Source organism: Lethenteron reissneri, chromosome 32, assembly GCF_015708825.2.
Source record: "Lethenteron reissneri isolate LAM-NWPU_2019-01 chromosome 32, ASM1570882v1, whole genome shotgun sequence".
NCBI lineage: Eukaryota > Metazoa > Chordata > Hyperoartia > Petromyzontiformes > Petromyzontidae > Lethenteron > Lethenteron reissneri.
The window spans coordinates 13,448,104-13,464,177 of NC_083810.1; the positions used below are offsets into that span (position 1 = coordinate 13,448,104).

General features: G+C 51.0%; 1 protein-coding gene across 1 annotated transcript in view; it reads right to left on the reverse strand.

The window, feature by feature from the left end:
- BLTP1 (bridge-like lipid transfer protein family member 1) overlaps positions 1–16,074 on the reverse strand; it is a 132,948-nt gene that overhangs the window by 50,332 nt on the left and 66,542 nt on the right. The window contains 20 exon segments of the mRNA XM_061564167.1: positions 937–1,135; positions 1,514–1,725; positions 2,242–2,410; positions 3,378–3,572; positions 3,719–3,819; positions 4,574–4,679; positions 5,294–5,523; positions 6,021–6,207; positions 6,209–6,272; positions 7,308–7,514; positions 8,615–8,708; positions 9,163–9,370; positions 9,372–9,433; positions 10,368–10,653; positions 11,836–12,391; positions 12,722–12,897; positions 13,565–13,734; positions 14,335–14,511; positions 15,243–15,399; positions 15,401–15,523. Of these exon segments, the coding sequence (XP_061420151.1) occupies positions 937–1,135; positions 1,514–1,725; positions 2,242–2,410; positions 3,378–3,572; positions 3,719–3,819; positions 4,574–4,679; positions 5,294–5,523; positions 6,021–6,207; positions 6,209–6,272; positions 7,308–7,514; positions 8,615–8,708; positions 9,163–9,370; positions 9,372–9,433; positions 10,368–10,653; positions 11,836–12,391; positions 12,722–12,897; positions 13,565–13,734; positions 14,335–14,511; positions 15,243–15,399; positions 15,401–15,523 (3,679 nt within the window).

The following is a 16,074-nucleotide window of genomic DNA, read 5'->3' on the forward strand; positions in this document are numbered from 1 at the left end:
AAAAAACCCACCAAGAAATTAAGCGGACTTCACCTCAATTAGGCAAATGTGTCACAGATAATTACGCCGTGATGACGCTGAGGACTGAAACGTGAGCATGGGAGCCCTAGAATGTGCACTGGCTTCAAGAAGTAATCACTACGGAGTTCAGTTAATTTGCTCAACAGATGTAACCTTTGTGTGTCTTTGTAATATGGCACCCACAAGTTAACCTTAGGTCTCCCTTTAAAAAGCCACACATTATCTGAATAGGCTCTCACCTGCCTAGAAAGGAAGCTCATGGACACATTTCTTGTGTATTTATGTTCTGGGGAGGGTAGCTTTGTGCAGCAGACGTCGCACTGCAAGATGTACCCGGTGGTCTAATTCCTGGCCACATTCATCCAGCAATGGACTGACAGAGGGCTGTACATTTTTTGCAGGCATTTATGTACATATGCAAACAAAATGTAAGCTACATGTTGTTCCGTCTCCAGGAAGGTGTAATTTTGAAAAATGTTAACATGGTAAGTGTGCACAAACAATAACCATTGCCATGTTACACTTCCAAGAAGAAAAACAATCAATGTCGGTTAAGCGGTCTACTGTTTTGTTATGTTCCGCGTGCTCTGACTATCGGGTTAAACCCCATTGTGGAGTTCTCTCTCGCGACCCAGTGGATTTGGGATTTCCACAAATACGCGTGAATCGCCAGCCCGTGACTTCAAAGCGCCCAATCGCAAGCAAGCACCACCGTGCACGTCACCCCCATAGCGATGCTGCGTGGTACAGAGTGCATCAGTGAAAATTACACAATCATAATGCAAAAAGATGAATGGCATGTTCCCAAAAAGTCCTATACAAAGGAGACAATCGACGTCATTCTCAAGCGACTCTCGCTTAGTCCTCAAGAAGGGTTCAAAGTTGAAAGCGGCGAAGGGGAGGCCACATTCTTACATGCGTTCATGACGGTCCCGTTGCGCAGCTCGGGCTTCCAGTCGTCCCAGGACGTCTCAAACTCCTCGGCGAAGCGGAGGCAGAAGTTCTTGAAGTGGCCCTTGCTGACGAGAGACTCGGAGGAGCAGGCCGAGATGAGGGTGCTCTCCACCGTAAGCACCAGCGCCGAACCGGGGTCCTCGTCCAAGTATTGGTTCAGCTTCAAAGTCACATCATTGGTTCGCTCCGTCACCATCCAAAACACTGCCCTCTCCAGAATATTTCTTTTTTTACCAACAGTAAAGGATCTCTGCGCATTTGTGTAAAATGTTTGCTTCTACGGGGTACTTACTTTGCTTACATTTACGCTGGAATCAGAAGCAGCCAAAATATCTGGTGACAAGATTAGCACGCAGATCAGATTTGAGCCTCGGCTACAATTTGCCTTGTGACCAGCCTTAAGCTCAGGGCATGGGTTAGGTTTAGGATCGGGGTTGTTTTCATGTTTCTGGTTAGGGTTCGAATCAGAAGCGGGATAGATTTCCAGGGCTCATGCTGACGTTAGAGGGGGTCTCCGCGCCTCGCCTGACGCCGGTACCTGTGAGGTGGCTCCTATGGGCAGGCAGATGCCAAGCTCGTTGACGGTGAGCTGCAGGATGAGCGTGCTGAAGGCCTGCGAGGGGGTCTGCGAGATGGTGGGCAACTTGTCGACCAACTCCCGCGTGGCCATGTAGACGTCGCGACCCAGCGCCATGCGCTGCTCGTTCCAGTACTCGTACGCCGCCTTGTAGTTCAGCCAGAAGAGCACAGCTGTGCGTGGAAGGGAGCAGGGGGCACCAACAATAACCTCATTTAGAATGCAAACTGTCATTAACTGTGAGCCATAAGCACCGAGCCACTCGCTTAACAGTGCGGATATGTTCCCATTGCATTATGAGCTCAGCCACCCGAGTCTCAATTACAGCTCACAGCCAACATCGGTGACAAATACATGATCCGGTCCTGTTCCTCCCCTAAGTCAACTCGACCCTATAAGAGTACCTGGTGTGGTGTGTAAACAATAGCACTAGGGAGACAAAGGTGGCCGGGCATGATGCTAACCACTCACCCTCTCGCGTGCCGTACCGGCCTTAACAGGCGATTGCTTACCTTACTTACCCAAGAGTCGAGTAAAGGCTACACAGGAGATCTTCGTGCGTGCATGTATATTACGGAAGGTGTGTGTGTGTTAAATTTTACGCTTGCGTACTACGTGTGCTCGCACACGCATGTGTGCATGTGCGCGTGTTTCGGGCGAGGTTCCGCCCGCACGACCGCGCAAGAGACCTTTGTCAAAGGCGACGGGCTGGGCGTACACGATGGGCCGGTCCAGAGTGATGAGCACGGCCTCGCGGTCCTGCGAGCCGCTCATCTCGTTCTGCAGGGCGTTCCGGAGGCCGATGCGTGTGCGGAAGTAAGCCACCTGATGGAACTCGGAGACCGCCTCCTTGTACACCTGCGTGCGGTGACACACGGCCCACGCTTTGCAGGCTCCGCTTCTCTCGCTCCGCCACCGTTTGCAGGAGCACTGATCGTCTTGTGAGTGGGTGGCCCCGTGATCAGAGCACGCAACTCGCAATCGCAAGGCTTCGCGTACAAATCCTGGCTGGCGCTTGGCTCAGCCAATTAAACCTGACGGCACTGGTTCTCATCATGGAAGTTTCATGTGAGTGTCGGGCAGCTTGGGACACTGCCCAGATCGTTCCTTCGTTTCTCAATCCGATTGTCCTGGTGAGGGTCTCGGCGGCAGCGCAGATTATATTTCAAGATAATAGATAAGAGTCCGATAATTATTTCATCTAACCCAAAAACCAGTTATGAATCAAATGAACCTATGGATTGAGTTAAGGGAAGTTATAACTTAGGTTATAGCTTCTTTCAAAACACCTTCGTTCATAGGGTGAAGCTAGAATACAATACGCACTGCACATATCCTCCAACTAGTCATAGATACGTTGATTACAAAAGGTTCTTAAGCCCACAATACAAGCAAAAAATTGTGCGTGTTAAGACTCAATTGGTGTCATTAATGCAAACCAGGCTAACTTTATGCACAAGACAGAACAAGACAAGTCAATACGACTTGAATTCATACAGCAACCGAATACAATCGCGTCTCGAAATGCCACAGAATGGTGAGACATGTGCATCAGGGGGTGTATATATGAATACACTGTACATATGCAGAGACGATGCGAGTGTAAACAAAATAAAAATGAATCTATTCTTGCATTAAAATGTCACCTCAAATAGTGGCAATTCATTGACTCAGCGGGAAGAATCATGACAAGCCTACTGAGCAAAGCAGACCTTGCCTCTTGTCTTTGTCTGCAGGCGTTTGTTTGATGGCTGTGTGTCAGGCGCGAGGTGGGGAGGATTTAACAGCTGCACATGGCCACCGATGACCGCAACGGGGCACCCACCTGGTTGCTGACGATCTGCCCCAGGGCCAGGTACAGGTCGACCTGACACTTTCCGAACAGCTTGAGGTAGCTGCCGCTGCGGCCCAGCCCAGCGTATGCCTTGGTCTGGATGCGATTGGACAGCACCAACTCAATGACTCCCGTCTCGAAGCGAACTGCGCTCATGGTGGGCGTGGTGGCCGTCACCTGCACTCCCTGCGAAAATGCGCGGAACAATCCGTGACCTCTATTCTGACGAGCAATCCCACCCACCCGTGGATCGATTCCACCATCCCCGCACGCGAATGGATGAGCGTGTGCGCGTGTGTGCCGATAAGGCGGTGGTGCACCGCGATGGTTACCTGAAAGCGGAGCTGCAGAGAGTAGAGAAGAGGTTTAGGCCTTTCCCCGTCTGCGCTGCCTACGTCCTGCTCGTTCCACAGGGGAATGGGTTGCTCTCCGCCTGGCTCGGCATGGAGACGCAAGCCTCATTACTTGTGTGCAATCACGTTACGCTCACATCAAAATCAGGGCTGCCTAACACCGAATACGAGTAACACGCAAAACTGTCAATTCACAGTTTGTTTCCGGCATTGAGACTGAAGAAAATATACTTTGGCCAAGCCATCACAGCCTTGTGGAGTAGCAAATGCATCTGCTTGTTTGTTAATTCGTTATCAAATGAGTTCCCGACAAAGACAATCATGCACATATGTCGCAGTAGATCAATTGAAAAGCACCAAATCCATCGTAAAACTATGAGATTAAAAGCAGTGGCGAACAGAGAACTGGACGTCGCTCCTGCATTGGCACCACGGCAGTTTACGGAGAGTGCCAGCTGTCACAGACAGCACCAAAATTACAAACGCCACCGTTATTCGTGTGGTCCACCCACCTCCAATCACTCGAATGGAGCCCCTTTGACTCAGGGGACAGGAAAAATAGAACCGATCATCTCTTACATCCATCACGGAAACCTGCACACAAATTAAATGTTCCACAAGCCCGCCCCAACCCCGCCTCTCTGTTTATCCGCAGACAGTTTTTGCCAGTGACACGTGAATGCCCGTTGTCAGCAATGGTTGGTCCACGGACAAGGTAATGACAGACAAGGCAATACGGGAACAATAAAAACCGCAAGCGTCGGCTGATACGAGACACCAATTTTCCCAGGAGACGTGCGGTAGTGACAGTGTGCTGCCCTGTTCCGTGCTCACCCGACACTTTCTGGATGACCTCGTTCACCTCCTTCATGAAGACTTTTTGCACGAAAACGAGGTGATGCAGCAAATCCGTGCTCAGGTTGTGCTCGAATGAGCCAATCTGGGAACGGACGCACACAGATAAATTACTATTACACACTTTCTAGAGAAAGCAGTGCTGGTGCTGGTGTAACCAGGCCACCGTCAATGGCTAGTTTCTGTGATATTCACCATTGTGGCTGCTGGGAAGTGGTGTGATGGTTAGCACACTGCACTGAACTCTCTGGATGAATATCTTGACTGGGTAATTGTACTTGGCTCGAGCAATGTTCGAAGTCAAGTCAGCAATTAATGTCACAACGATGACAGATAGGTGCACTGGTGCTACAATCTCAGTTCCTCAGGCTTATTCCCAGCAACATATGCGACGAGAGAATATAATGTTAATGTCCCTTGATCATCCCCTGTCCACTCAGCCTAAAAAGGGTATATGGTGGCAAGAGCAGCCGAGCACGGTGCTGTCCCCTCTTGTGCCTTGCTGGCGGCAATAGGCTCCCCTTGCCTCTATTCATCATCCACAGCCGTCTGCGCAGCTGAACGGGTAATGTCCAAGACCAGTGGGGACTTCACTTTACCAGCTCAGCAACGGCCCAGGAACGGCACGGGAATGGCGATGGACGTTGCTGTGCCGTGGTCCACGCGCAGCGGGCTACGGGGGTGGGGGGGGGGCCTCACCTCGGCCACGCACTGCAGGTAGTCCCCGCGTCGCGTGGTGAGTCCGTCGCTAGTCCACTCCTCGGGCGCGAAGACCCCGTGCTCCTCCATCACATACTCCCCCGACACGGCGATGCGCGGCAGCGCCAGCTTGGTGGAGGGCAGCGTTCCCACCGACTCGGCCGACGCCACCCGCGACGTCAGGCTCAGCAGGTGGGACGGCAGCTCGAACTTGAACTGCGTCTGCGCGCCTGTTGGGGGAGACAGCGCACCGAGGCGGTGAGGTTTAAAGCCCCTCGTGGTCACGTGCTGCTCTGAGCATTACATATCCCGCATTGACATGTTGCTCCCTCACACACAAAGAGAGAGAGGCCCCTTTGTAGAACTACATAGATTGTAAGGGAAAGTTCTGCTAGCGAGCTCCAATTAAGGCCGGCATGGTGCACGAGCAGTTGGGGTGGGACCAGGAATATTCGCTCGGATATCACTTCCCACAGACATTATTCCGCACCAGGTTTCACAATGCAGGGTAATAACCATCGCAGGAATCACTCCCCACGCGATACACACGCTCCCGTTCATTTACACACGCGCAGAAACCTCCACGTCACCTCCGTGGCAACAATCTCTGGCGCCGTTAGCGAGGGCCAATTCGGGGCCAGCGTGACGCACGAGTGGGGGGAGGGGGGTGCGGTGCAACTCACACCGTGCTCGGCGTACAGACAGGCGGGGGGGGGGCGGCTCTGACCGGTGATGCCGTGGCTCTTCATGGTTTCCATCTTGTACTCGGCGCGGAGCGAGGGGAGGAGCGCGGCGCCGATGGTCACCCCGTCGAGGATGGCGTCAAACTTGAGCACGAGCGGCCGGCGCTCCAGACTCTCGGGCAGCTGCGGGAAGTCGCTGGGCTCCAGCGGCGTCTGGGTCTGGCTGCTGGCCAGTGCGCGGAACCGACTGCGGTGCGCTCTGGCTCCCTGCCGCCCCCTGAGCCTGTGGTTCGTCCCTGCACACAGGTCGGGAACGCGCAGGATCGGTCGCAGCGTTAGACCAACGCAACGGTTGCCTGCAGTTTTTTCTGTGTGTATAGTTTGTCATCCTTCCCTTGCACCTCCGATTAGCATGGATGGCTACGTATGGTGCGAAAGAAGTTCAACATACATAAGTAGTGACCTTCACACTCGTATGTGAGAAATATGCCTTTTAACCTATGCAATGGTTACTCCATCTGTAGTGGTTAGAGTGCACGGCTCACAATGGTGGGTTATGAGATCTAATCGCAGCTGGGATTCAACTCAGGGCTTTATTCCTCTAGGGTGGATAAAAAGGGCACAACTTTCTACAACGAGGACCACATTGTGGAAAGCTCAACATTGTGTTGTGGATTTACTCGCCCATGTCACAACTATAAACTGCAGATGAGTGCCACTCCATGCTTGTTTGATTGTGATTACTTTGGCTTTGACGGACCAAGCTACAGCTTGGGGCCACTGTGGTTAAAACTCAGAAAGTTCTGAATTCAAATCGCGTCATCAGCTCCATTACCAAATATTGAAAATAAAAATGACACGTAAATGCCAAATTTTCCCTTAATTTATTTTACCCAGTTGATAAAAAAACACCACATGATTGACATGTAGTAACCAATATTCGCACAGCATCAACCAGTATATTGTTGGGTAAGAGAGACCTATTGAATGACTCCAGTGTAGATGTACTGTGCAACAATGGATTTGGCTGCACTGCCCTCTGCTGCCAATAATGTAACCCTTGTAGCAGCCTACAACACCCTGCTATATGAACGGTGGTCACCCATCTATAGCAGCCTACAACACTCATCCAATCACTACCCAGGCTCAACACCCTGCTTAGCTTCCACTATCCAATGAGAGGGGGTGCATTCCAGGCGATTTAATCACAGGCAAAAGGTTAGCATGGTTGGATACTACGGTGCGAAAGAAGTTCAACATACATACACATAACAGACGCCGAAAAAAAACACAACCGGTGGGGAGGCTGTGGGAGAGGACTGCTCGCTGACCTCTGAGCCGGCTGGCGGATGAGGTCGGAGATCTGCTTGGAGAGCTGGTGGGAGCTGCGCACCATCATGCCGTGCAGCGTGGCCGGGTGCTGTGGGATGTCCACCTTGACGGCGCCCACCCTGAGCACGGCCGAGTTCTTGGTGCGAGCGCCACGCAGCGCCGTGTAGAGCGCCTGCGACTTGGCGACGCTGCACTTCACCACCGTCCTGCGCCCGACAGCGTGGATTTAGAATCAGAATCTTTATTTATCCTGGAGGAATCCGACGAGATGTTAACTACCTCGCCTGGTATACAGGAGGTCGTGGGTTCGATTCAGACCCTAACGTCTGAATATCTGGAGTTCGCATGTTCTCCCCCTGGTCCTCCAGATTTTCCCTCCACATTTGGAATCAACATCATGCATTTAGAGTATTTGGCTGTGATAAATTTCCATGTAAGCCACTTCATTGAGCTGTCATTTGTGGCCAGGTCGCTTCTGAAAATGAGCTATATAGCTCAGTGGTCCTTAACTGGTAAAATAAAAAAACATGTTACAATAAAAATAGTTTAAACGATAACGCCAGAAATGAAACACTCAAGGGCAACGATGATTTGTGTTTGACACGGCGCCCCTTCACGCATCGGGGCATCTCGGTGCGATTTACATGCGATAAGTGACTACTACCACATCACATCTCATTTGAATTTGGCATCCCCGGTGGCAGCTGTTCCTGTGCGGCACAAGATGACTCAGCACGTGGTCTCAAAGCGGGCATACGTCTGCCAGTAGGGGCAATGATTGTTATTTGTAATCCCAAATTGAATCATTCGCGAGTAATTTAACGAATATGGCAAAGTTGGACAATGACGCTGGCACACAATGGCCTATTTTATGGTTACTACATGTGCAGTAATAACCAGGGCAGCTGACACAATGCTTTGCATGGGAACCTCAGAGCTTTTTCAAGTTGCCCGGATGTTATTTGCATCAATTCTTGTGCAGCTTCACGATTTTTATAGTGACCATGCAAATGTACGCGTGTGTACGTGAGTATATGCTGCTCTGCCAATAATTATATATGAACCAGTGAAATAGTAGGGGTGACAAGAGTCAAGCGTAGAGGGCAGCACCAGTGAAAAATGGCACCAGCACGGGGGCACGGCACCAGTGCCGCAAGGGAGAGCACCGGTGCAAGCGAAAGGAGATGGCAAATGAGTCGTGGGGAAGGCACCGGTGAAGAGCACGAGTGGTACCAGTGAAGCAAAGCGAGCAGCACTGCTGGAGATAGCGAGAGGCTCATGGGAGTCACGTTGAGTGGCTACGCACTGCATGTTGGGAGCAATGCCCTCGAGAAGCACCGCCGTGACGGAGCCCACGTGCGCCGTCGCGCACGTCTCCGTGGTCTTCTGGTGATACACGTCTGGCGAGAGGATCGGGAGACGCGGACACACAGGGTCAATGCACTGACGAGGGGTGCAGGGCCCACTGCATTTATTGTGACATTTAGCCTGAATGTTTCTACCATTGCCAACATTATGGGAATCTACAACCCATATCTACCTCACAACTAAGTGCAGTGCATGGTGGGGTATTTGTCTGTTTGTATGGCATTTGGGTCATATATGTAACAACCATGACAGTGAGAAGTGGTTCTTGTAGGAGGCAGTAGATCTCGTAGATGTATTTTTGCAACATTTCAGCGCTGTTCTTTTATATACGGTATATATTGATTTTCTTGAGGCCTGTAATCGAACCTCGGGTCTCAAGAGGCCTCAGCCCACGATTCTAATTCCTGAGCACGGTGACAGCCACGTCTCAACCCTCTCCGGTGCATCAATGGGAATGTCCTAGACGACACGACGGACGGAGCGTACCTCGCATCTTCTCCTTGAGCGTGAAGCTGCCGTGCGCCTTGCGCAGCTCCGCCTCCATGGTGAGGCCGCCGATGTCGGCCTGCAGCCGTGTGTGGTTCACGATGCCCACGCCAAACACCACGAGCGTCACGTGCTGAGGCTCGGCGGCACCCACCGAGCCCACGCGCCAGCGCGGAGGCCGCCCGGCTGCTGCCGCGGCCGCTGCCGCCGGCCGCCGCCGCCTCCACCTCGTTCTCGAAGGCGATGCGGCAGAATGGGTCACCGGGACTCCCTGGCATGCCCAAAGACAGACGCACGCACGTTGAAATTCTTTCGCACCGTACTTAGCCAACCGTGCTAATCGGAGGTGTAGGGGTAGGGAAACAAACCAACACGCGCAAAAAAATAGACGAGGTTCCCCGTATAGCCATAACTGACTGTCGGGGCAAGTGCTGTTAGCTACCGCTCCACACACAGACACATGCACAGGCACACACACACAAACCAGAATACGGGCACATGTACAACTGCATGTGCGAGGCAAACGTATGGACACAAGTCGTCAATATCACCCCGTATTTCAAGTAATGCATCAGATTACCATACAAGAGGCACTGGAAAATGAGTCCCTTTACGAAGTCTGATTTCTAGACAAATCACAAAGCATTTTTTTTTATCATTATGTAACCTTTTAAAATTTTGGAAATTGAATTGCATTTTTAAGATATTATTTTGCCAGGTCAAATCCAATCGAGTGAATGAAGCATGTCCCTGGTACTTATGGGTATTTTTTTACCCATATTTTATCTTCTAAATGGCAGATGTGTATGTAATAAAAATTTGTGGCACCCTTCCACAATAGCACATTAGAAAAGTAGCAAGCTGCTGGCTTTCTCCATAATAATTGTCAAATTTCAGTGCAAATATGGTCAAATACGCAAGTCCAATGTTTATCAAATATTTCCTGCTAGATGGCAGACATATCAGTGAAAATTATGGTGCCTTTGGCCAATTGTCCCCCGAGGATATGACAAACTGAATTTTTCCAAGACTAAATCTATAATACGAAGACCACCGTACGAACTGCAGCAATGCCTTTCGTTGCAATACCTTCCTTACAACGCGAGGATAATCATCCCTTTAGTGTTGAGACAACCCCTTTATGGCAACGGAGGCAAATTGTGTCATTCCCCATTGAGCGCTCGGGCCAGAGCGATCCGCCGCACCTGCGTTGTCGTCGCGGTGCCGCCCGGAGTCGGCCAGCGTCAGCGGCGACGCGTGCTGCATGACGCCGGCCGGGTCGGCGATGAGCGAGTAGAAGTTGAGCAGCTTGTACATGTGCTGCCAGCACTCGGCCGACGGCTCGCTCTGCTCCGACACCGTCACCGAGTCCGAGTCCGTCACGGGTTCCAGGATGCCGTCGCGCGAGCCCTTGCGCGTCGTCGTACGCGAGGACTTGCGCTCGCCGCGGCCCGCCGGCTTGCCGCGGCGCGCCGGCCCGGCGCTTGCCGCCTGCGGACGTTCAGAATGAAAAGGGTGAAGGGCGAAGTGGGTCCCTCCGCGGTGTTTTCCTATAACTCTCCAGTTTGACAAAAGGGAATGAGTGTGTTTTTTGGGGTATATATTACAGATGTGGCGATGCATCGATTGACTGACTTAAATTTATCCCTGATGCTCATGGCGGATATCTAATTGTGGTCATAATAAAAAATTTAAGATGTATCCAAATCATATACAAATTATATGCTAATTCAGTACAAAACTTTACAAACAAGACAAAACAATAAACAATACAAAAAACGCTGCAAACATTTGAAGAAATAAAGAATAGATTATTTCATCTAACTGACTCCCAGAATGGTGACAACTCATTGACTTGCTGGTGTCGAGGGGTACAGTGGATCACTCTGTGGCTTGTCTATCACTGCTGTCACGTTGTTCACAAAGTGCCCGAGTGACTCTCAGTCCGATAAAGGCTGTATATAGCACCGAGGTGCCACTGATGAAATTCTGGTCTCAAATTGTGCAGGGTCGAGAGACGACTTCATATTTACATGACATCAGATCACATTTATTGTGTCATTTATTTACAAACAGCTAAATCAAGACAGTGTATTTCTATTTATAAAACAAATCAAATGGCATGTTACAATGAACAACCCTTTAAAAAGTTGTGAAAAGCTTATAAAGTAAGTTAAGTTGTGGTCAGCAGAGGGCAGTACAGCCACGCTCTCTCCACCTTCAACACGCACTGACCATCATAGTCGGCAACAAAATAACAAGAAGAGCCATTCATTTTTCGAATTCGGTAAAAAAGAAACTCAAATATTTAAAGAGCCGCAATGCGAGTGGTGAATACGAGACGGTGGTCGTTAATGAAGAACTGTCACGAGGCAGTCCTTAGAGAGCCACCGCACGCGGCTCCAGCAGTGGCAGGTTGCTGACCCCTGGTCGCGACCAACAAACACCCAGAGGCTGCACAGCACGGCGAGGCCCTCGTTCAGCATCAGCAGTAGATTGACAAGCAAATATAAAGCATTCCACAGCTTGGGAGCTGGCAAAAGCCCGATCATCCCACGAATGAGAACTCTTTACGACATTTCTTGCCTTCACGACATATAACGCGGGCAGAATAACGACGACACAATCGCTGACAAACACAAACGCAAAAAGAGAAGAAGTCGCTTGCATTACCGGTGCCTCCGCCACGGTGCCCACCCTGCGCGAGTTCTTGGTGCCGCTGCCGCGTCTGGCCTGAATGCCGGTGCCGCCCGTTTCCAGGCATCCCCGCGAGCCGGGCCCGGTCGTCTCTGGAGCGGCGGCGGCGGCGGCCCCCCTCACGCCCGCCGCTCCTGCGCCGCCACCCCCCCGCGGTCTCACAGTGGCGTAGTACGCCGGCGTGGGAGACGTGGAGCCCGCCGAGTATCGACTGAGGCGGATGTCGGTCTGCGTGGCGCGCACATCCGCTATGACGGTGCAGAACTGGTGCACGAGCCGCACGAGCGCCATGTTGATGCGCTGGTCGATGGACTGGCAAGAGACGGTGAAGTTGGCGTGGAAGGCGGCGCGCGGCAAGGCGCGGCTGCGCTCGTGCAGGCCGAAGCCGCCGCGGCCACCGCCACCAGCGCCGTAAAGGGTTCCTTGGGTCTCGGCCGACTTGTCCTGCACAATGGCGCAGATCTTGAAGGTGTCGAACATCAGGGCCGGCGCGGCCACTTGAGCGTCATCGGGGGGCAGCGAGGGCTGTAACCTGCGCAGGGCGACATAGGACTAGGCTTTGAGAAGAGTCTACAGCTGTTAATGAACGGTTGCCAATATCACCCATAATGGAATTGTAACAGTCTGTAGAATCCACCAGGGGGGGGAATAATTTTCACATCCTAAACTATCAATTGTTTGATTTCTTCATGTGTGTCAGGTAGTTAGAAAATCAAAACAAAACTCTCCAAACAACACACTCATTTTAAAATATAAATATATTCGAAGCAGAATGTTTGCAGGTTTTTATTATTTTGCATATAGAAAAACAGTGTATCTTCTGTTGTGCCCGTCGCCATGCCCACCACTTCCCAAAATGCACCTGGCCGTTTTTCGCGAGCTGCGTGACCGGGAGGCATCCGAGTCGACGATGTCGGCGCGCAGGCAGTGCAGCGTGCCCGACAGCGACACGTGCCCGCCCACGTGCTTGCGGTAGCTCACGGGCACCGCCTCCTGCGAGTGGATCCTCAGCTGCTTCAGCAGCGGTCGGAACACGACCTTGAGCGGCAAAACGAGCACGGCTACTTTAACGAGGATGCAACCACAAAATAACACTTAATAGCGCTTCTCTCAGAGCTGTTCAACAAGAGTCCTAAGCGTAATTAATCAGAAGAGAGAAAACCAGTCACGTGCCTTGTCCTGAGCACCACCATAAACTAACCACAGTCTTGAATGGCTGCCCTACATGTGCTGAGCGCCTGAGGCGTGACCTGCAAGCATCTGCACAGATCCTCTTCTTGGTTCTTTCGGTAAAGTCACATAGAAGGGAAATAATAAAATAATAAAAATAAAACATAATAAAATAATTCTCACGACGTTTCGGCCACAATGCAAGCAGCCATCGTCAGGTGAAGACCAGGTCTGTCGGAGGACGGCTGCTTGCGTTGTGGCCGAAACGTCGTGAGAATTATTTTATTATGTTTTATTTTTATTATTTTATTATTTCCCTTCTACGTGACTTTACCGAAAGAACCAAGAAGATAAATCCCTGCAGTCACGAAAGCTTTAAATCGAAATCATCTGCACAGACTTTTGTTCTACTGCGAATTAAATATTTCCGAGGACAAAACGCATAATCAACGCATACGCACGGTTTCGTCTTCCTTGTTTGTTTATTTCATTCGATTTGTAAGCCAGGTTCGTGGCAGAATGCCGGCGCTGGTACCTGTGCGTCGGCGAGCTGCACGGCTGGGAGTCCCTGGGCTCCCTCCAGGCCGATGACGGTCTCCAGGCTGGCGCTCAGCTGGGACTGTGTCTCGTCCGGCGAGTTCTGGCCACTCGACAGCGCCGCGTTGAAGTCTGCTGCTGACGACGCCAGGGGAAGCGCGCTGCCGTCTGTTGTCGATTAAAAAAAAAAACAATCAAACTCGTAATAATGATTGTAACAGTGTTCTCATGTCCACAATATACGAAGTTTAACCTCTAAATGTCTGTTTTCCATCGTGCCTTAAGATGTTTTACATTATTGTTTTTCAACATGTAGGTGGATAGACAAGTAGTTAGGTTAAATAGGTAGCTAAGATAGCATAGAGTAGGCAGATTAATAGGTGGGCTGACAGTAAGGTATGTAAGAAGATTGGAAGGTAGGAAGGTAGGCAGGTAGTTAGGCAAGCTGGTGGGGAGGTAGGTAGATGATCAGTAGGCAGACAGACGGGATGACAGCAAGGTAGGTCGGCAGGCGCGCAGGTAGAGAGGATGTACTGAGATTGTAAATGTTGTGGCTTTGCTCTGCAACATACCGGTGTGCTGTACTAGTGACGAATTGGCATGTTCACGTGACAAACCTTACTAATTGGCTGTGTCAAGTGGTGGCGGGTTTAAGGACACTGTTTATATATTCACGCGATCAAACCCCCCCCTAAAAAAACCTTTATTATGGTTGATATTGGTCACGAAAGCCTACGTGTTAAACTGGAGAGGATTTGTTAAGCGTACCGCCCGCGGCGTTTCCATGAGTGGGACGTCTGACCGGCGGCGAGTCCGGCGGCACGGCCGCCGCTGCTGCTGCCCGCCCACCAACTGCCTGTGACATCCAGTTGTAGAAGCTGACGCTGGACGGCTCCGAGAGCAGAGGGTGCTCAGGGAGGCCCTCGGCCAGTCCCATGCCAGGGCCTGTGCCATTTAGACAAAGACAAAGACCCCGTTTATAGCCGTAACAGACTGTTGGAGCAAGCGCAGTTAGCAAGCACCTATGAAGACCGGCACGGCGCACAAGGGGGTGGGTGGCCAGCACCACGCCCGACCGCCTTTGTCTCCCCAGTAGTGATGTTTGCGCACCACAAAAAGTACTCATTTGAGGCCGAGTTGACCTAGGGGAAGCCCTGGAGCGGTTAAAATCTTCTTCAGTGGTATTGGTCATGTTCGTAGCGCAGCGCGCGAACCGCTACACTACCACAATATAGACACACACCAATTCACAGACAAATGACGAGTTATCCAAACCCTTGAGATACGATACGAGCCATCTAATTGTTCAAGTAGATTTTCTCTGGGCACTTTAGTCTCCTCCCACACGTTAATATAACAAGATAGTAGCCAAATATACCAAGCTGGGCCTAATGGAAAAATAGCTTAAAGTAAACAAAACTTTAGAATTAGACATGTACATACATTACATACAGTATTTGTCTATTTGCTTCAGAATCCTTCTAGCATAGATATTTTTGCTTATTAAATTGCACTTCACAAAAAAAAAGGTTAAGAATAAACCAAAATACGCGAGCATTCCACATGGAAATGCTCTGCAGTGGCCGAGCAGTCTGCAAAACGCGCAGAAACGGCCGATTCGGCAAGACGTGGCCCCTCGGCGTGCCGCACTGCCACTTCCTCCGGCCCTCTCTCACCGGCCCGTGTGAGCGAGGTGCTCTTGCTGGCGGACGGGCCGCCCGCCTTCAGTGGCGTGGTGCCCTCCCACAGGTTGGGAAGGCTCGGGATGCTGCCGGTCAGATAGCTCAGGAGGCTCTCCTTGCGAGGAGTCTCGTGCTGGCCCGGCGCGGTGGCTTGTGGTGGCCGTGGCGGCCGCGGCAACGGCAGAAGAGAAGCGGCCGGCCTGGTGGGCGGGCGAGTCGGGCCCCACCGTCTCGCCGCTCGTGTGGCTGAGCGACTGATACGGATGGATGCCCTGCTTACGGAGACGCCAGTTCAGTCAGGAGTTGAACAGGAAAAAAAAAACAAAAGGCAGCATTAAAGAGTAGAGCTGGGAAAGCTGGCGCACGTGCGTGATACACCGACGCGGAGGTAGGGCTGATGGGTCGCGTGGATGTGTCCACTGGCAGTGCGGCGAAGTGCCTGCAGGAGGCAGTACACGAAGTAGGTTGCTCACGTATTTGGACAATGTTCTTTACACATTTAATCGGTTTTCTTTGGGCACTGAGGTTTCCGCCCATGGGAAAAAAATACTTACAAATCCAGCACCATCCCAAGTGAGTCTTCATTGGGAACAACGTATTTTTTTACAAATTTAATAAATGGCAAAAATTACACTTTTACTGTTTACTTTGAGATGAATGCCTTTACAAAGAATAGCAAGTGGTGAGTAAATTGATGTTCAGTTTTGACTTAAAAATACATCTAGGAGGTAAGGTTTGAGCTTCAAAATATTTTAGGTTAGCATATGAAGGCCATTCCTAGTCAGAACACGGCCATATCGATCCATAACTGAATACTTCAAACTTC